Source organism: Ixodes scapularis, unplaced genomic scaffold (assembly GCF_016920785.2).
Source record: "Ixodes scapularis isolate PalLabHiFi unplaced genomic scaffold, ASM1692078v2 PGA_scaffold2__306_contigs__length_199485367, whole genome shotgun sequence".
In the NCBI taxonomy this organism is placed as follows: domain Eukaryota; kingdom Metazoa; phylum Arthropoda; class Arachnida; order Ixodida; family Ixodidae; genus Ixodes; species Ixodes scapularis.
In genome coordinates, this window is record NW_024609857.1 from 163,317,459 (window position 1) to 163,334,411 (window position 16,953).

Genomic DNA, 16,953 nt, shown 5'->3' on the forward strand with positions numbered 1-16,953 from the left:
TCACCATATGTTCAAGGCACGGAGAGACGCGCACTCGAGAAGCGAAAACAGAGGACGATAGCAACGCCGAAATTCCTCGGAACGTCTCGGTCTTCTTCGGTTCTCTCAGTTGCTGTATGAACCGAGCCAGCTCAGCTGGTTACTATAGATACAGCGCTAGGCCAACCGCGGCGAGAGGTGGCGCGGGGAAAAGCGTAGCGCTATTCTGGCAGCTGAAGCTGTCATATGCAGTGACTCCAGCAAACACCAGCACGTAGCGATGACAAACATATATTGGTGGCATGTAATCGGCTCCAGATTAAGTGACCGCTTGTTCTGGTGTCGAGTTGAGAGAGTGAACGCTGCTCGTTTCTCTCGAATTTTGCGACTGTCGTTGTGTGGAGCGAAAAAACTAATGCGTGTTTCATGAGTTGTGAATGTCAGAAACCTTTCCAAGTGGTGTTTACTAAAAGTTAAAAAAGAATGTTGCATCGCCCCTTTAAAAGAGGTCAGCGTTGTATTTAGACCGCGCTCGCAGCTAAGTCTTCTGAAAGCGCGGTCTAAATGGGCGAGTCTTCTTTGTCCATGCGCGTGTTTTCTGAGACGTCGCCGACCGTACATGCAGCGGTGGGAGGCAACCTGGCGGCCATCTACTGCTGCAGGCTGTCCACGTGGCTGAGTCGGAGCGGGAACCGCGGTCTCCTGCCTGTGCACGAGCCCCGCTGCATGGACCCGGTGTCGCTGTTCTGCACCCGCTCGGAGCTGAGCGCTGTGGCGCGCATCCTGCTCCTGGTCGTCATCCCGGGACAGATCATCTTCGTGCTGACCACCGACCTGCTCCGCTTCAAGGGCTTCACCATCACGCCACTCTTCGGACTGTTCTACGTGATGGTGGCTATCGTACAGGTACGCCGAAGCTGCATGCTGTCACAAAGAGCCTTCCCCTTACAAAAAAAAATATTTATATGTATATTCTAACGAAAATGTACATACTTTTCAATTCAGTGTCTATAGTTTTTTTTAAATATATTTTTGTAGAATTTTTGTAGAAATTGGCGTACATATATTGGATAGATACTGTAGAGATAGCAGATAAAAGATCTAACAACATTTCTATCCACCTTCTATAAAAAATTAAGCAGTTTTTGTTTCATCTTTTTGAAGGAAGCTGTCAACACGTAGAAACGTTCAGTCCGCTGGTAGCCAGGTCCTCGATGCGATAGGTGTCAATAGGAAGTCGCTTCATGACTATATACGCTATATACGGTCATCTGTACTTCTCTCGCAACCTGCGCGACTCTCCCGTTGACGTCGGTTCTGGCTGAACTACGACTATTCGCCTGGCTCAAACGTGGGCGCTTTACGTCGCTTTTGATTTTAGCGGTGTTTTTGCCTTTCTTAGTCAGGGCGAATGGCTTGAATAGTGGCCGCCCTTCAACTTTTAGTTTTATTGCACATATCACGCAAAAGCTTCGTCGAGATGATCTCCCCTCATGCATCTTGGCTCGTAGCTAAACAACAGTATGAGCAGTGTGCTTTCAATTGCCTTGTGATACGCATGTTGTTCGGACTTCACTGGACAAGATCAATAACTTCATCCCAGTTTTCCCCAGTATTGTCTCTCGTTAAGGTGGCAGTGCTAATGTGATCGTTTTTGTAAAACATTCGACTTGGCCATTAGCTTGCGGTGTGGCCGTTGAAGTCAAGACGTGAGTGATGTCAAACTCATTCCAGCACTTCTTAAATATCCAGCTTACGTAAGCCACCCATCTGTCCGTGATGGCTTGGGTCGGTAGTTGGCGCCTATGGGTACGGTTCGGATGCGGATACAAAGCATGTGGATGAGGATGCGGAACGGCTGCGGATACAATAATTTAAGAATATTGCGGATGCGGTTTGGGTGCGGATGCGGATCGGATGCGGGTGATCAAACTGCCATCCGATCAGGGCCCTACTGATAATCTATCGCATCTACAAGTTTGTTGCAGGATAAAAACACATTTCACACGTTTCCTCGAAAAACGCTAGAATGCATACACAAAGAAACGAACGTGAATTTGAACATAAAGTATTCAATGATAATGTAGTGAGTGCTCAGTATAAACAGCGCCAAAAAACGACAGGACAAAGACGAGAGTAAACAGGACGAGAAAAGTGAACAGTCCAGGACACGTCTCTAACACAGCTCTGTGTTAGAGACGTGTCCTCGACTGTTCATTTTTCTTCTACTTTGAAACTTTCCTCTTTTCCTGCCTCAGTCTCGGGCGAAGAACAAAATGAGAGTATTGTTGCATAATATTTGCGAAAAACGAGCCAGACGAGGAAGTTCTCTACACGAAAAACACAATGTGGTGGCTTTTTTTTAATTTTTTATTCAAACATCTGTTTCAGTGTTTAACGGGTAATGCCCCTCTACATAATGAATGGGCCACCGCAAGCGCGGTGCCGTGACATCTGTTTCCTGTTTGCAACCTCGTCCGCATAGTGAATTCTACGAAGCAAACAAAGTAAAAACTCCGCCTCTATCCCGCGCTCGTCGCTTTGCATTGCGCTTTAGCCGCACATGCGCCATGTGCGTTATAAAAGGTACAAAGCTCGCGCAGGAGGCGGAACTTTTACTGCGCTCTTCCATCGACTAAAGAATAGTGGTGATCCCGTTTGCAGTTCTCAAAGGGCAGCGTACAGAATGGGCAGTCCTCGGACCGCACGGAGAGTTGTTTCTATTGGAAATAAATGTGCGCCAGCTGCGTCGATCCACTCGTGATGACGTTTGGAGGGGTAAGGCACGGGCCTTGTGTACAAGGCTGTATTGGCAGGAGGCGGCACGAGTCATCCCGTGCAGTGCCACCCGCCTCCCGTTAATCAAAGCTTCAGTGGTGTCACGCATGCGCCGACCGCTTGGTGAGATAGGTCCATTGGCGCCTCAGCAAGGTGGCGCTGTTTTCACGACCAATCTTATCAAGGTATACTTAGCCATCGAATATGTAAAAATCTTAGCCGCACATCATTAGAACGGCGAATGGGTTGCCCGAGACTGCACGTTCTTTACGCCATTCAATGTCAGCGACGATGAACGATCATTTTATGATCAATATTTTGCTAACTTATTGGTTTTCGTACAGTAGAGTATTAATTTACTAGTTTTGTAACAAAGGGAATGGTAAGCCATTTACATTGAGGAAACCAAACATTTAGTGCTTCTTTAACCGTAAAATAAACTACAAATCGCCGAACGCATGGTCTTCAGCCAGGCGAAGTGCTAGCAGACGGGATCAAATTTCAAAGCTCCAGAGCGGCCGTTATTTAGTTTAAAAGCTTTTCGTGATTTTCGAAAACTTTCGATGAGAAAAGGAGACCTGTGGCCGGCAGTCGTCGCCGCTTCTGCATTCGTGGGCTTCGTCCGTCGCCACTTCCTCATTGAAAAGTTGGAATCCTGTCTTCACACGTCGTGCTTTATTTCGGAGGAGTGAGCAATCGACGATGCGTATTTCGCGTTTAAAAATATTAAATTGTTCGTGTTTCAAAGTAAATGTTCTCGCATTTTTTGAAGAGCAATTTCACAAAGTTCTCGCCTTTTTTAAGAGCATTTGGTCATCGCCAATTAAACCACACTCTCGCATATTGATTTAAAGACATGTTACAGTGGTTTCGGCGTATGATTGTTACATCCAAAGACACCTTGACGATCTTGAGCTTTTTATTTATTTCTTATTTGTGAAAACGAGAACTTCGTCGCCTCTCGTGGAAATGGCATGGTGGAAAAAAAGTAAGTGGTCAGCTGGATTCAGATTCAATTGTTGGCCCGTCGTATAAACGCAACAAAATATGTTGAAGATGTATTCCCGGACAATAGCTCATTAGACAAAATAAATCAATGTTGTCGGCTTTCATCGCGCATTTTTTAATCCTAAATTTGCGGGTTCTTTTAAAGACTGCCAGGCGCTGTAAATATCTGATTCGCTCAAGAAAGATGGCGAGCGAATCTGCGGCCACAGCTTTCTGCTTAAGCCGCTAGGTGCCGTCGATTTCGCAAAAGTCGTTAATACACAGCAGGTGTTAATTTCGCTTGCCTTCCCACTCCCACGCCGCTGCTCAATTGAATATTTTCCGCGACGTTACATCATGTGACATAGTCATGTGATAGAACGCGGTTCCCCACATGTTTCATGCCCTTGAAGTAGGAAAGTAACTCTCTCTCCCTGGCACGGTGGTAGACCGTCGGGCTGATAATATTGGGGTTCTTTCTTCTAAATTACCTGTTCGCTTGCATATTTTTCTTCCTGAAATTCGTGTCACAAATTTTGTGACGGTTCTTTGTGGCGTTCCGTCACATTTTCCTCCTAGAACCCAGTCCGCACTGCGCGTGCGGGGCTGTAACAGATAAAACGGGGACACTACAAGATAAAACAAGGATTTCATCGCTTGCTCATACACGTAAAAAAACAGAAAAATAAAAAAAGTTTAATTTTGGAGGGTTAGGGAGCAAACCGAATCTGAAACCACATGGGAACGCGTCCGAGTATTCTCGGGCGTGGCACATCAAAGGTTAAGGGGGATTCAACCACTCGTCACTCAATGGGCAGATTTCGCTACACAAACCTTAGTTTCAGGACTGCACGATAGTATTGATTCTTTTGGAGGTTACTTATGATAACGTAACAAAGGTTGTACGGCCTTTAAATTTTTCTTTTAGAGCGCTGGAGAGTTTTAATAAGATTCAGAAATATGACCATTTTGACTGCTTTTAGCGCGTTTCGAGGCGTTTTTGAAAATACAATTATTTAGAAGAGAAGCGTGACAAAACGCTTGGCCGTACGTACTGGGGGCGCCTCTAATCTTACTTTTCAGACCATGACGAAAAAGCAAAATATTGTTGTATTTGCGTATTTGTGTAAATAAAATCACCCTGTTAATTTTATTTCCAACTTGTTAAACGAGATGGCGACACTAGTACTAAATGCCTCAAACCGGAGATTTTCATGCTGTTGCTGTTGTTGTTTTTATCTCGAGCTCGAATTCGATCGCCATGTCTCGTTGCTCGTGGATCAGTAGCACGTGTAGCGAAAGCTCGCGCTATAAAGCTCACTGATCGTGGATTTAATCCGCCTCTTCTGCCCGTTTCAATCTGGATGAGCATCGTACCGGCGTGCTGTCATGTATCGCTATTGCGTGATGCACGTTAAAGTCGTTAGGCAAGCAACGGGAGACTGCACTGTCTTTCATTTCCAACGAAAACACCAGACGCCCTCAGGGCTGACTAACTTCCCGCTGTCTAAACATACACACAGCACAACTACAATTGATGGCTCCGTTGGTCGGCACTTTTTGAATGTTGCAAAAAACGTGTAACTATTCAACAGCAGACTCCTAGGGAAAGGCCTGATAAAGGGGTATTCACACAAGGGAGAAATCCCGGGGATTTCTCCCCGGCGCGCGCGCATCACGAGACGAAAACGCGAGGGTTTTGCACATTGCAAAGCCTGACATTTTCGTCGCGGGACGCGCATGCCGTGGAGAAATCCGCGGGATTTCTCCCTCGTGTGAATACCCCTTAAGGGGTATCCACACGAAGGAGAACTCCGCGGATGGATGTCGTGACGTCAACAGCCCGGGAAACTCCGTCCCCGGCTTCGCCGCGTGCACCGGCGGAGCTTTCGTGCTGACAGCACGAAGCCTCCGCGCCTCCGCTACGGAGGAGAACGGCGGCGCGAGGTCAGCGAGGCGTCGAAATTGGATGACGTATGTCTCACGTGATGCGCGCTCCGCGGAGGAAAGGAGAAATCCTTCACTTTCCTCCGCGGAGCGCGCATCACGTGAGACATACGTCATTCCTTTTTGACGCCTCGCGGCGCCGTTCTCCCAGTTCTCCTCCGTGGCGGAGGCGCGGAGGCTTCGTGCTGTCAGCACGAAAGCTCCGCCGGTGCACGCGGCGGAGCCGGTTAAAGGGATACGGAATCGAAACTTGAAATATAGAGAAAACATCAAGAAATGAGTTCACTATGATCAGCTAAGCCTGTAATGAATAATCGCACGGTCGTATTTTGAGCAGATGGGTATATTTTATGCTCTAAATGCCGCGATTTTGGCGAGCGCTTCAAAATCAGCCATGGAGGAGCGCGATGCATCTCGGGAGATCCGGCAGACGTCTTGACGTCATCATGCCTCGGACGACCAAGCGTACCGTAGTGACGAGTTCTGCCACTTGGAGGCGTCAACGCATTACAATCTCGCTTTGTCGAAGTACCCAAGGGCTGTAGATATCGCGGGGCCAGCACGCGCACCAAACCTGAGAACAACCGAAGCACGCGTTTGCACGTCGCGCGAGAGCTGAAACCAAGGTGGCTCACTTCGTTTTGGCTCTTTCCACCAAGACGCCTCGGTATTGCGTTCAGGCCTAGGCAATCTATACCAGTGAGCGGACATACCGCTGCGGCGCTGCTTTCAGAGGCATGTTGTCGTCACGACATTCCATTGAAGCTTCATAACCAACTACCAGGTAGTTTTTGATTATCGTTTAATTCACTTTAAAATATGTTTTCTTGCGTTTTCTAGCGCAATATTTATGTTTCTGCGGTTGTGCTGCTACCTGCGTCGTGTTGAAACAAAGAAATGAGCTCCAGAATTTGGTTTCCGTACCCCTTTAAGGGGTATCCACACGAAGGAGAACTCCGCGGACGGATGTCGTGACGTCAGCAACCCGGCAAACTCCGTCCCCGGCTCCGCCGCGTGCACCTGCGGAGCTTTCGTGCTGACAGCACGAAGCCTCCGCGCCTCCGCCACGGAGCAGAACGGCGCCGCGAGGCGTCAAAAAGGAATGACGTATGTCTCACTTGGTGCGCGCTCCGCGGAGGAAAGGGGCGGATTTCTCCTTCGTGTGGATACCCCTTTACAGAGTTTCCCGGGTTGTTGACGTCACGACATCCGTCCGCGGAGTTCTCCTTCGTGTGGATACCGGACGGATGTCGTGACGTCAACCACCCGGGAAACTCCGTCCCCAGCTCCGCCGCGTGCACCTGGGAGCTTTCGTGCTGACAGTGCGAAGCCTCCGCGGCTCCGCCACGGAGGAGAACGGCGGCGCGAGGCGTCAAAAAGGGATGACGTATGCCTCACGTGATACGCGCTCCGCGGAGGAAAGGGGCGGATTTCTCCTTCGTGTGGATACCCCATTAAGGGGTCATGAAAGCAGTTTCCTACTTCTTCCTCCTTAGCTTTAATCCTCAACTCAAATGCGAATTGTGATATCACGTGGTCGTGACATTCCTTCGGCACCGGTGCGATGACCCCTAGCTTCCACCGCGCTTTTTATGCACACCATAGAACTTGTCATCCCCCAGTGACAATAAGTTTCGTCAGGGCACTCATTGGCCTCGAACGCGAATCCAAATATTCGTCGACGGATTGATTGTTGACGAGCGCATACGTCCGAGTGACGCAGTTATCGTGTCCAATACGTGAGCTGAGCTCTGCTGACGTCAGTTTGGCACCGCTGACGCGCTTTGGGAACCGCGGATGTATCATAGTGAAAAGGCGGAGAGCTTTCGAAGGCAAGAAGGTACAAAATAGTCCGCTATATTTTCAAATGTTAGTATCGAAAAGCTGGCTTTTGACTTTCTAGCCTCTTTCTTTTGGCCAACTAAACGATATGCGATTAGTAAAGTCCCAATTTAAAATCATTCATCCCAACCCAAAATTCGTTTCATGGCCCCTTAAAGGCTTTGAAGGCGATACTTTTGTTGAGTCAATTTTTAGGAGCGACGCTCCTTAAGGTGTATCCACACGACGGACCGGGCCGCGGACCGATTGATCACGTGATGCGCGGCCCGCGGGCCGCCCGGCTGCAATGAGCATCCACACGGCGGACCAAAAGAGCAGACGACAGAGTGAACGGGCCGGTCTAACCCTCGACCTCACAGCACCGCCAAACGTATGCAGCGAGCTGCTTTGAGGCTATTTGTAAGGAGCCAAGATGGAGGTTGAACGAAAGAGACGTTTGGCCGCGGTGGCCCTGGCGTTGACTATTGAGGACGAGCAGGACTTAAGTGAACCGAGAAGGGCATGCATCTATTGTCCCACAGAGCGGGGAATTGCTCCACGAGCGCCATGAAGTAAAAGTTGCATCGTCGCACCATGCCACCATCGTCACACAACAAAAGGTTCGTCTTCAACAGTTGGCGCCAAAACAACACGACTTTGGATTTGGATTCCAATCCAAAAAACAAAAGTCAGCTTGTTGCCAGAGTTAGCACTTCAATTATACTAAAAACGCCGCGGTCCGCCGCCAAGGTCCGGGCGAGAAAAGTCGCTTGGTCCGCGGGCTGCGCATCACGTGATCTTACGTCACCGCTTTTCGAGGTCCGCCGGCGGTCCGCGGCCCGCGCTTGTGAGAAATGCCAAGCGCTTTTCTCTCCCGGACCTTGGCGGCGGACCGCGGCGTTTTTAGTATAATTGAGTGCTAAGTCTGGCAACAAGCTGACTTTTGTTGTTTGGATTAGAATCCAAATCCAAAGTCGTGTTCTTTTGGCGCCAACTGTTGAAGACAAAGAAGACGAACCTTTTATTGTGCGACGATGGCGGCATGGTGCGACGATGCAACTTTTTACTTCATCGCGCTCGTGGAGCGATTCCCCGCTCTGTGGGACAATAGATGCATGCCCTTTTCGGTTCACCTATGTCCTCCTTGTCCTCAATAGTCAACGCCAGGGCCGCCGCGGCCAAAAGTTACTTTCGTTCAACCTCCATCTTGGCTCCTTACAAATAGCCTCAAAGCAGCTCGTTGCATGCGTTTGGCGGAGCTGTGAGGTCGAGGGTTAGACCGGCCCGTTCACTCTGTCGTCTGCTCTTTTTGGTCCGCCGTGTGGATGCTCATTGCATCCGGGCGGCCCGCGGGCCGCGCATCACGTGATCAATCGGTCCGCGGCCCGGTCCGTCGTGTGGATACACCTTTAGGGGCTAGCCATGTCCGTATGTCCGTCCGCCGTCGGTGCACGTGCTCCTGCTAGTGAGCTCACGTGCTCACGTGCTCCCGTGCTCGTAAGGGCAAACAAAAAAAAAACAAAAAAAAAAACAACCGCATCTCCACGTGGTGAATGATGTTGATTGGGGCGAAGCTCTAGTGGTGCTTGTCTGCGTAGATGGTGAGCCGCAGCATGCCGAGCCTTTCGTTCGTTTTCATCCATGTCAGAAAGAGGATGTGCGGTATGGAACGTGGTTATATACTCATTAGAGCATTTGACCGCAGCGTGACATGGATGAAAACGAACGAAAGGCTCGGCATACTGCGGCTCAGCGTTTACGTAGACAAGCACCACCAGAGCTTCGCCCCAATCAACATCATTCACCACGTGGAGATGCGTTTTTTGTTTTGTTTTTTGGTGTCTGTCCTATGTTAGCGCGCGTGGTCAAACGCTTGCATACGTTACAAGCGTTGCTCGTAAGCACCCTAAGATCGTGCAGGGTTGAAGAGAGATATCCTGATATGTAGGGCGCCTCCATGTCCTTCTGCTTAGGGTGATGTCACCCTTTGTAGTACCCGATGCCGACCGACAGCACGCGCTCACGGGTAAAATACGAATAAATCGACGAAACCAAAATGTCGCCATAGCACAGTCAGCGCCACAAACACGTGCCAGGACAAGCTCTTTCACACGCTTCTGAACAAAAAAAAGAAAAATAAAAGTGTGGGACAAAATGGCCAGATGTCTTCACCCTAAGCAAAGCGCACATGAAGGCACCTAGCTACTAATATGTATTCGGAAATTAAAAAAAAAAAATACTTGAATGAGTTGCAAATAAGGCTGAAATAGTTATTCCGAACAACGCTTATTTCGTTAAACATTATTTCAGATATTGTCATTCTCTGTAGACCTTGTTTGGTGCCTAGTGAATATGAAAAAAAAAAAAAAAGAAGCATGATTTTTATTATTTTGAACAATTAAAATATATTTTCTCAACCAACCAACAAACAGATGCTTGCTCTGTGATGGAAATTGAGTTTTGACGTTAGCGTTCTGGCGCCCGAAACAATTTTTTGTTTTGTTTTGCGGATTACTAAGAAAACCGAACGGGCCATCAATAGGTAGAAGATACGTTTCTACCTAAGGTGAAGCGTATATTTCTTTCTTTCTTTTTTTCTCTTCACCTTCCTCATTTTTAAGCAAAATTGAATAAACCTCTAAATAACTTTAGTGTCTTCATAAATAACCTCGGGCGACGGCAGTTCACTATGCTATTAGAGAGTTTTAGTAGATCGTTCCCATGACTCCGATAACAATACCCGATACTCCGCCACCGCCTCCCTTGTGCATGCATAGTATCGTTATCGGGGCTATCGGAGGTATCGGAACGATCTACTAAAACTCTCTAATGTCCGTTATCAACACCTCTTTCAACAGTGATCTTACTGTGTTATGGTGGAATGAAGCGGTGCTACCTTACCTGTCTGGAAATAAATTAGGCTGTAAGTATGTTTATACAGCCTAGAAGATAGTCTGCCTCAACGGGCGATTGTCTCCCAGCTATAGGTGAGCAATTTAGCCAGTGCAGTACAACCGGTAGCCTGGAATCTTTAACGTGAACCACGCAGTGGTCATACACGACCGCACGCCGGTACGATGCTCATCCAGATCGAAACGGGCAGGGTTGGGGATTGAACCCAGGATCTTTGGGTCATACAGCACGAGCTTTTGCTTCACGTGCTCCGAGCTAGTGTGCTCTAGCCCACTCGGCCACCGATCCTTTTTCTTTTCTTTATTGTACTTGGCCACCGATCCCTTTTTATCTGTCTGGACTAATGCCCTTTGATGTGTTTGCGTTTGTCTTGCGAGCAACGTCTAATGCGCCAGTGCACGAGGCCCATGTTTCGAGCGGCCCTTGGAAGCAGTTGTCGGTTCAGTATTGAAATGAGCGGCCCTTGGAAGCGAATGGCATCGGAGCACCCGCTTCTCGCATGTGTCTTGCGCGTTTCCACAACAATTAATGGTTGGCGGTACTTGTAAAGCGTGAATTTTATCAAATTAATTTAGTCTGCACTTGCCGGCAGCACCTTCAACTTACGGAGTTTACGAGGCTAACTCGAGTGCAACATGGCTTTGTGTATTTGAGTGGTTCTTTTTCGCTGACAGGCAGACAGACGGGAAGTGTCCTTTCTTGCCATACCCTTTGCCAGTCTTGTCAGCTGCTATGTACTTGGTGCGCGATTGTGGACGAGTAATAGAGTCGCGCCACTTGCTTGGACAGCAAAGTCATTGACAGATGATGAAAATAATCCCTCGAGAAGAGGAACAAGGGGGACAAAGGACAAACACAAATCTCCTAACACAGCTAATTGCATTATAATCATTGATACAGTTCACGGGTGGGAAGCGGTTGCTTCTTGTTGCTTTTGACTCGACGCGCAGAAGTGTAGACCTCTTCTAATGAGCTATGCTTAGGGTCGGTACTCTGTTTACGAGGCTAACTCGAGTGCAACATGGCTTTGTGTATTTGAGTGGTTCTTTTTCGCTGACAGGCAGACATATGGGAAGTGTCCTTTCTTGCCATACCCTTTACCAGTCTTGTCAGCTGCTGTGTACTTGGCGCGCGATTGTGGACGAGTAGTAGAGCCGCGCCACTTGCTTGGACAGCAAAGTCATTGACAGATGATGAAAATAATCCATGGAGAAGAGGAACAAGGGGGACAAAGGACAAACACAAATCTCCTAACACAGCTAATTGCATTATAATCATTGATACAGTTCACGGGTGGGAAGCGGTTGCTTCTTGTTGCTTTTGACTCGACGCGCAGAAGTGTAGACCTCTTCTAATGAGCTATGCTTAGGGTCGGTACTCTGTTTACGAGGCTAACTCGAGTGCAACATGGCTTTGTGTATTTGAGTGGTTCTTTTTCGCTGACAGGCAGACATATGGGAAGTGTCCTTTCTTGCCATACCCTTTACCAGTCTTGTCAGCTGCTGTGTACTTGGCGCGCGATTGTGGACGAGTAGTAGAGCCGCGCCACTTGCTTGGACAGCAAAGTCATTGACAGATGATGAAAATAATCCATCGAGAAGAGGAACAAGGGGGACAAAGGACAAACACAAATCTCCTAACACAGCTAATTGCATTATAATCATTGATACAGTTCACGGGTGGGAAGCGGTTGCTTCTTGTTGCTTTTGACTCGACGCGCAGAAGTGTAGACCTCTTCTAATGAGCTATGCTTAGGGTCGGTACTCTGTTTACGAGGCTAACTCGAGTGCAACATGGCTTTGTGTATTTGAGTGGTTCTTTTTCGCTGACAGGCAGACATATGGGAAGTGTCCTTTCTTGCCATACCCTTTACCAGTCTTGTCAGCTGCTGTGTACTTGGCGCGCGATTGTGGACGAGTAGTAGAGCCGCGCCACTTGCTTGGACAGCAAAGTCATTGACAGATGATGAAAATAATCCATGGAGAAGAGGAACAAGGGGGACAAAGGACAAACACAAATCTCCTAACACAGCTAATTGCATTATAATCATTGATACAGTTCACGGGTGGGAAGCGGTTGCTTCTTGTTGCTTTTGACTCGACGCGCAGAAGTGTAGACCTCTTCTAATGAGCTATGCTTAGGGTCGGTACTCTGTTTACGAGGCTAACTCGAGTGCAACATGGCTTTGTGTATTTGAGTGGTTCTTTTTCGCTGACAGGCAGACATATGGGAAGTGTCCTTTCTTGCCATACCCTTTACCAGTCTTGTCAGCTGCTGTGTACTTGGCGCGCGATTGTGGACGAGTAGTAGAGCCGCGCCACTTGCTTGGACAGCAAAGTCATTGACAGATGATGAAAATAATCCATCGAGAAGAGGAACAAGGGGGACAAAGGACAAACACAAATCTCCTAACACAGCTAATTGCATTATAATCATTGATACAGTTCACGGGTGGGAAGCGGTTGCTTCTTGTTGCTTTTGACTCGACGCGCAGAAGTGTAGACCTCTTCTAATGAGCTATGCTTAGGGTCGGTACTCTGTTTACGAGGCTAACTCGAGTGCAACATGGCTTTGTGTATTTGAGTGGTTCTTTTTCGCTGACAGGCAGACATATGGGAAGTGTCCTTTCTTGCCATACCCTTTACCAGTCTTGTCAGCTGCTGTGTACTTGGCGCGCGATTGTGGACGAGTAGTAGAGCCGCGCCACTTGCTTGGACAGCAAAGTCATTGACAGATGATGAAAATAATCCATGGAGAAGAGGAACAAGGGGGACAAAGGACAAACACAAATCTCCTAACACAGCTAATTGCATTATAATCATTGATACAGTTCACGGGTGGGAAGCGGTTGCTTCTTGTTGCTTTTGACTCGACGCGCAGAAGTGTAGACCTCCTCTAATGAGCTATGCTTAGAATCGGCACTCTGTTCCGCAATACTGCTGTGGGCGCCGCCATCTTGGTGCTTCCACAGAGCAGACGCAACTGCCGATAGTCATGATTTAAAAGTGCGACTTCCTCGGCATTTGATTCGGTGTTAGGAAGCTCATGTAATATTGCTTTGCTCTGTCATGAAGCGTTTAAACATTTGTGGAGGACGTAAAAGCGTTTCCTGTGATTTCAGATAAATTTTCGGATAACTGGCAGTCATGATTTGAAGCCACAATATGGACAAGTGCCGTTACCCTGAGCGTAGCGTATTTAGTGGCACTAGGGAAGATCATGGCGGAACAGCGCAGCACTGAGCTAGATTTCAGACACCCTGTTCTTCTATATATAATGCCACTAAATAAGCTACGCTTCAGAGTAACGACACTTGTTCATATCGCTGCTTAAAATCATGGTTGCCAGTTATCTGAAGATTTATTTGAAATCACAGGAAACGCTTTTCCGTCCTCCACAAATGTTTAAACAGTTCGCGACAGAGCAAAGCAATATTGCACGAGCTGCCTTAACACCGAATCTAATGCTGAGGAAGTCGCGCTTTTGAATCATGACGATCGGCAGTTGTGTCTGCTCTGCACAAGCACCAAAATGTCGGCGCCCATAACAATGGTGGGGAACAGAGTCCCGATACTCTAAGCGAAGCTCATTTAGTGGCCCTAGTTCTTCCCAGAAGTGGCGCGCGGCGAGTGTCTTGAGCATTTCCACAAAAATGATTGGCGTCACTTTTCCCAGGATAGATGGGCTTTACTCCACACGTCCTGGGAGCGGGTTTGCAAACCAGCATTCAGACGGAAGTGCAAAACTGCCACTTTATTTCTTTTTTGCTTTCTAGCTTTAAATTAAGCCCTAAAAATAAACCTTTCTTTTTTTCTTTTTGCAGAGCAACGGTCGCGTGTTAAATCTGGTGGTCCAAACGGCCGCAAAGCCGCACCATGTGCTTTTGATAATTTCGAACGTGGATGGAACTTCGAGTCCATTCGAAAATCAGAGCATATTCTACGTTTCGTAAGCCACTGTAATCTACGTATGTGGTGGCTCGTATCTCACACCGCCTGTCGGCCGCTTTCTGCAGCGGTGGACGCAGAGCGAAGAAGATCTAGCTCGAGATCGGCGGCGAACAGCCCGTGGCCCGAGTCCACGTCGAGCGCCCGACCTGCATGCGCAGCTGCGAACATGCAACTCGTTTGTTCCGAAAAAATTCTGCGCTATCTATGAGGAAAAGGGTACAAATAAATAGCGGTTGAATCCCCCTTAATGAGGTGTGTTATCCCGCAGGTGGCCGTTCTGCTCTACCTGTCCCGCAGCCTCGTGTACTGGCTCTGGTGGTGGGACGTCGACCCAGACAACGCGGCTATTCCCTGCGTCACGGCGGCCGGAGACTTCACCGGCACGGGGCTACTTACACTCGCCTTCTTCGCCCTCGAGGCTCTCAGGGACCCTGTGGCCGTCAGCCCACTCGGCTGAAGAACCGCAGCAGAGCCGGAGGGGTCCCCGGAACCCCCAGCGATGTGAATAGAGATGCCCTCGTGCTTTGCCCTGTCTTCGCTTTTTGGACCCTATGTCTGCACGCCATCGTTGTTGGCAGTGAAGATATCACGGGTAGAAAACGCGAGAGGGTTGCACAGCCCCATGTTTGGACTCTGGTCATTGAAGGCAAATGTAGCTACTGCTGGACGCGGTAGTCGACTGTTAAGCGGCTGAAAAACTAAGTCAGTTATATGAGTGTTCAGTCGCAAAATTGTTCTCGCACCTGAACAGTGGTAAACGGCCAAACGTAAAATATCGTTTAATTCTTTTTTTTTTTTTGCTTGTTCATCTTTTCGCTGTTCAAATGCAAGACAAGCTGCCCGAGGGGCGGAGGAGAATAAATTTAAAGTATAATTTAGAAAACAAGTATTGCCACACCTAAAATATTATGGCTTATTTAAAATAAGTTATAAATAAGAAGTGTTCGTGATTGGCAATTCAAAGGTTATTGAACATTTAGGGCAAAAGGTTTTATTATGGTGCTATATTTTTTTATTATTATTATTCATGTGAGGTGTCTGCTTTATTACAAACTGCATGCAACGATTTTTGCCCCGAGAAAAACGGTGTAAAAGAACGATGACCTCAACTCTTAAAATTTGAGCAGGCCTAGCGTTGATCGATATTATTTTGTTCGCGTTTTATCCCAATTAAATTTTTGCCTACGGTAATATATACGTTCGAAAACAAGGGTGGCACATTGTTCTAGTTTGCTGCAATATTTCTCTCAGATGTCACAAGAAGCGATCTAGCAGACATACGCGTGTTAGAAACATTCGGTATCAGCTTTTTGATGCACTGTGATCTAATTAAACGAGTGCTGGAAGTGTTGTTCTCTCATTTACACGAGTTTGCATTTACTCATCAAGCAGCAGCATCAGAAAATCTGCAGTTTCAGGATTTAAGATTGAACTTTCGAACGAATCCTGTGTGCTCGTCATATGAACCTCGCTAATAAAAAAGATCTTGTTCTTTAATTGCACGTATTCCTAGCTGGTCTTAAAGGGGTACTCCGGCGATTTATTGATGGTCCCCGATCTGCCTGAAAATAACTTGCCAAACATACCAAAAACAAAAAGTAACGCCAGTGGTAGGCAGGGATTCTTTCTTTAGACTGCGGATTTTTTTCCCAAGAGATTACAAGCAGTTTTATGGTGTCAAACGAATGCTTTCGAAGCTCGCTCCAGTATCCGCGCATCACGGAACAAATGCTTGGCGTAGTCTATTTTTTGACTGCTTGTTCGAGTGGTAAGCCTACCGGCCGCTGCCGTCACGGCACTGAAAAGTACGGGTATATTTGAATGTTGGTTTTTGCATCATTTTCTTTGGCCGATTTTACAATAACTCGTGAGTTTCCCGATACTAAATAGCATACCGGAAAGGGTGAAGGCCGGGAATTCACGAAATATAGTTAGTCGGGAGCACCCCTTTAAAAGGGACCGCATCTTCGTCATGAGACAATGCTTGCTAAAACGTTTGGAAGCCATGAACAACAATTACGAGCAAAGTAGCCACCTAACATTAGTGTCATACATTCATAACTTATTCGTAGATGTAAAAAAAAAAAAAAAGAACCTCCAAGGCTGAAAAAAACAAGAACGTGAGAAAAAGAACCAGTGTTCGTGAGACATTTTAGCGCGTGATTGACAACATTTCTGAAAAACACACATTGTTCAGAGTGAAAATGATTCCTCGTCGATGTTTTTACCTTAGCTTCCGTACTCCCTATACATTTTCTGTGAAGACCCGAAACATGAAACCCGTGATATTTGGCGAAATGTGGATTGCTGCTATTGCTCCTGTCATGGGAATAATGCTTCAGGAGATGCTCTAGCACTTATCACACTTTTAACAACATTTACAGTAGCGTTCACGTACTACGCGAAAGCTTTCGCTCCAACTGCTATCAGTGAGTGAGAATATTCTTTCTCATGGGCTTGCACTGATTTTTCGCAGAGAAGGACTTCAAGGTAGAAACACGGCAGATAAACGTCTTGTCCTGGATAAGATGGCACTGTTGCGAAGATGGTACTGCCTCGAAAAAGCCTCATGACTACA

At 47.4% G+C, this 16,953-nt stretch overlaps 1 protein-coding gene across 1 annotated transcript in view; it reads left to right on the forward strand.

Annotated features, from left to right (window-relative positions):
* The window catches only part of LOC121836833 (solute carrier family 41 member 1-like), a 46,131-nt gene extending 30,410 nt beyond the window's left edge, over positions 1 to 15,721 (forward strand). Inside the window, exons 8-9 of the mRNA XM_042292094.1 lie at positions 605 to 885; positions 14,644 to 15,721. Of these exons, the coding sequence (XP_042148028.1) occupies positions 605 to 885; positions 14,644 to 14,832 (470 nt within the window). The 3' untranslated portion in view covers positions 14,833 to 15,721. The remainder of the gene's footprint in view (positions 1 to 604; positions 886 to 14,643) is intronic.
* Positions 15,722 to 16,953: the final 1,232 nt, after the last annotated feature.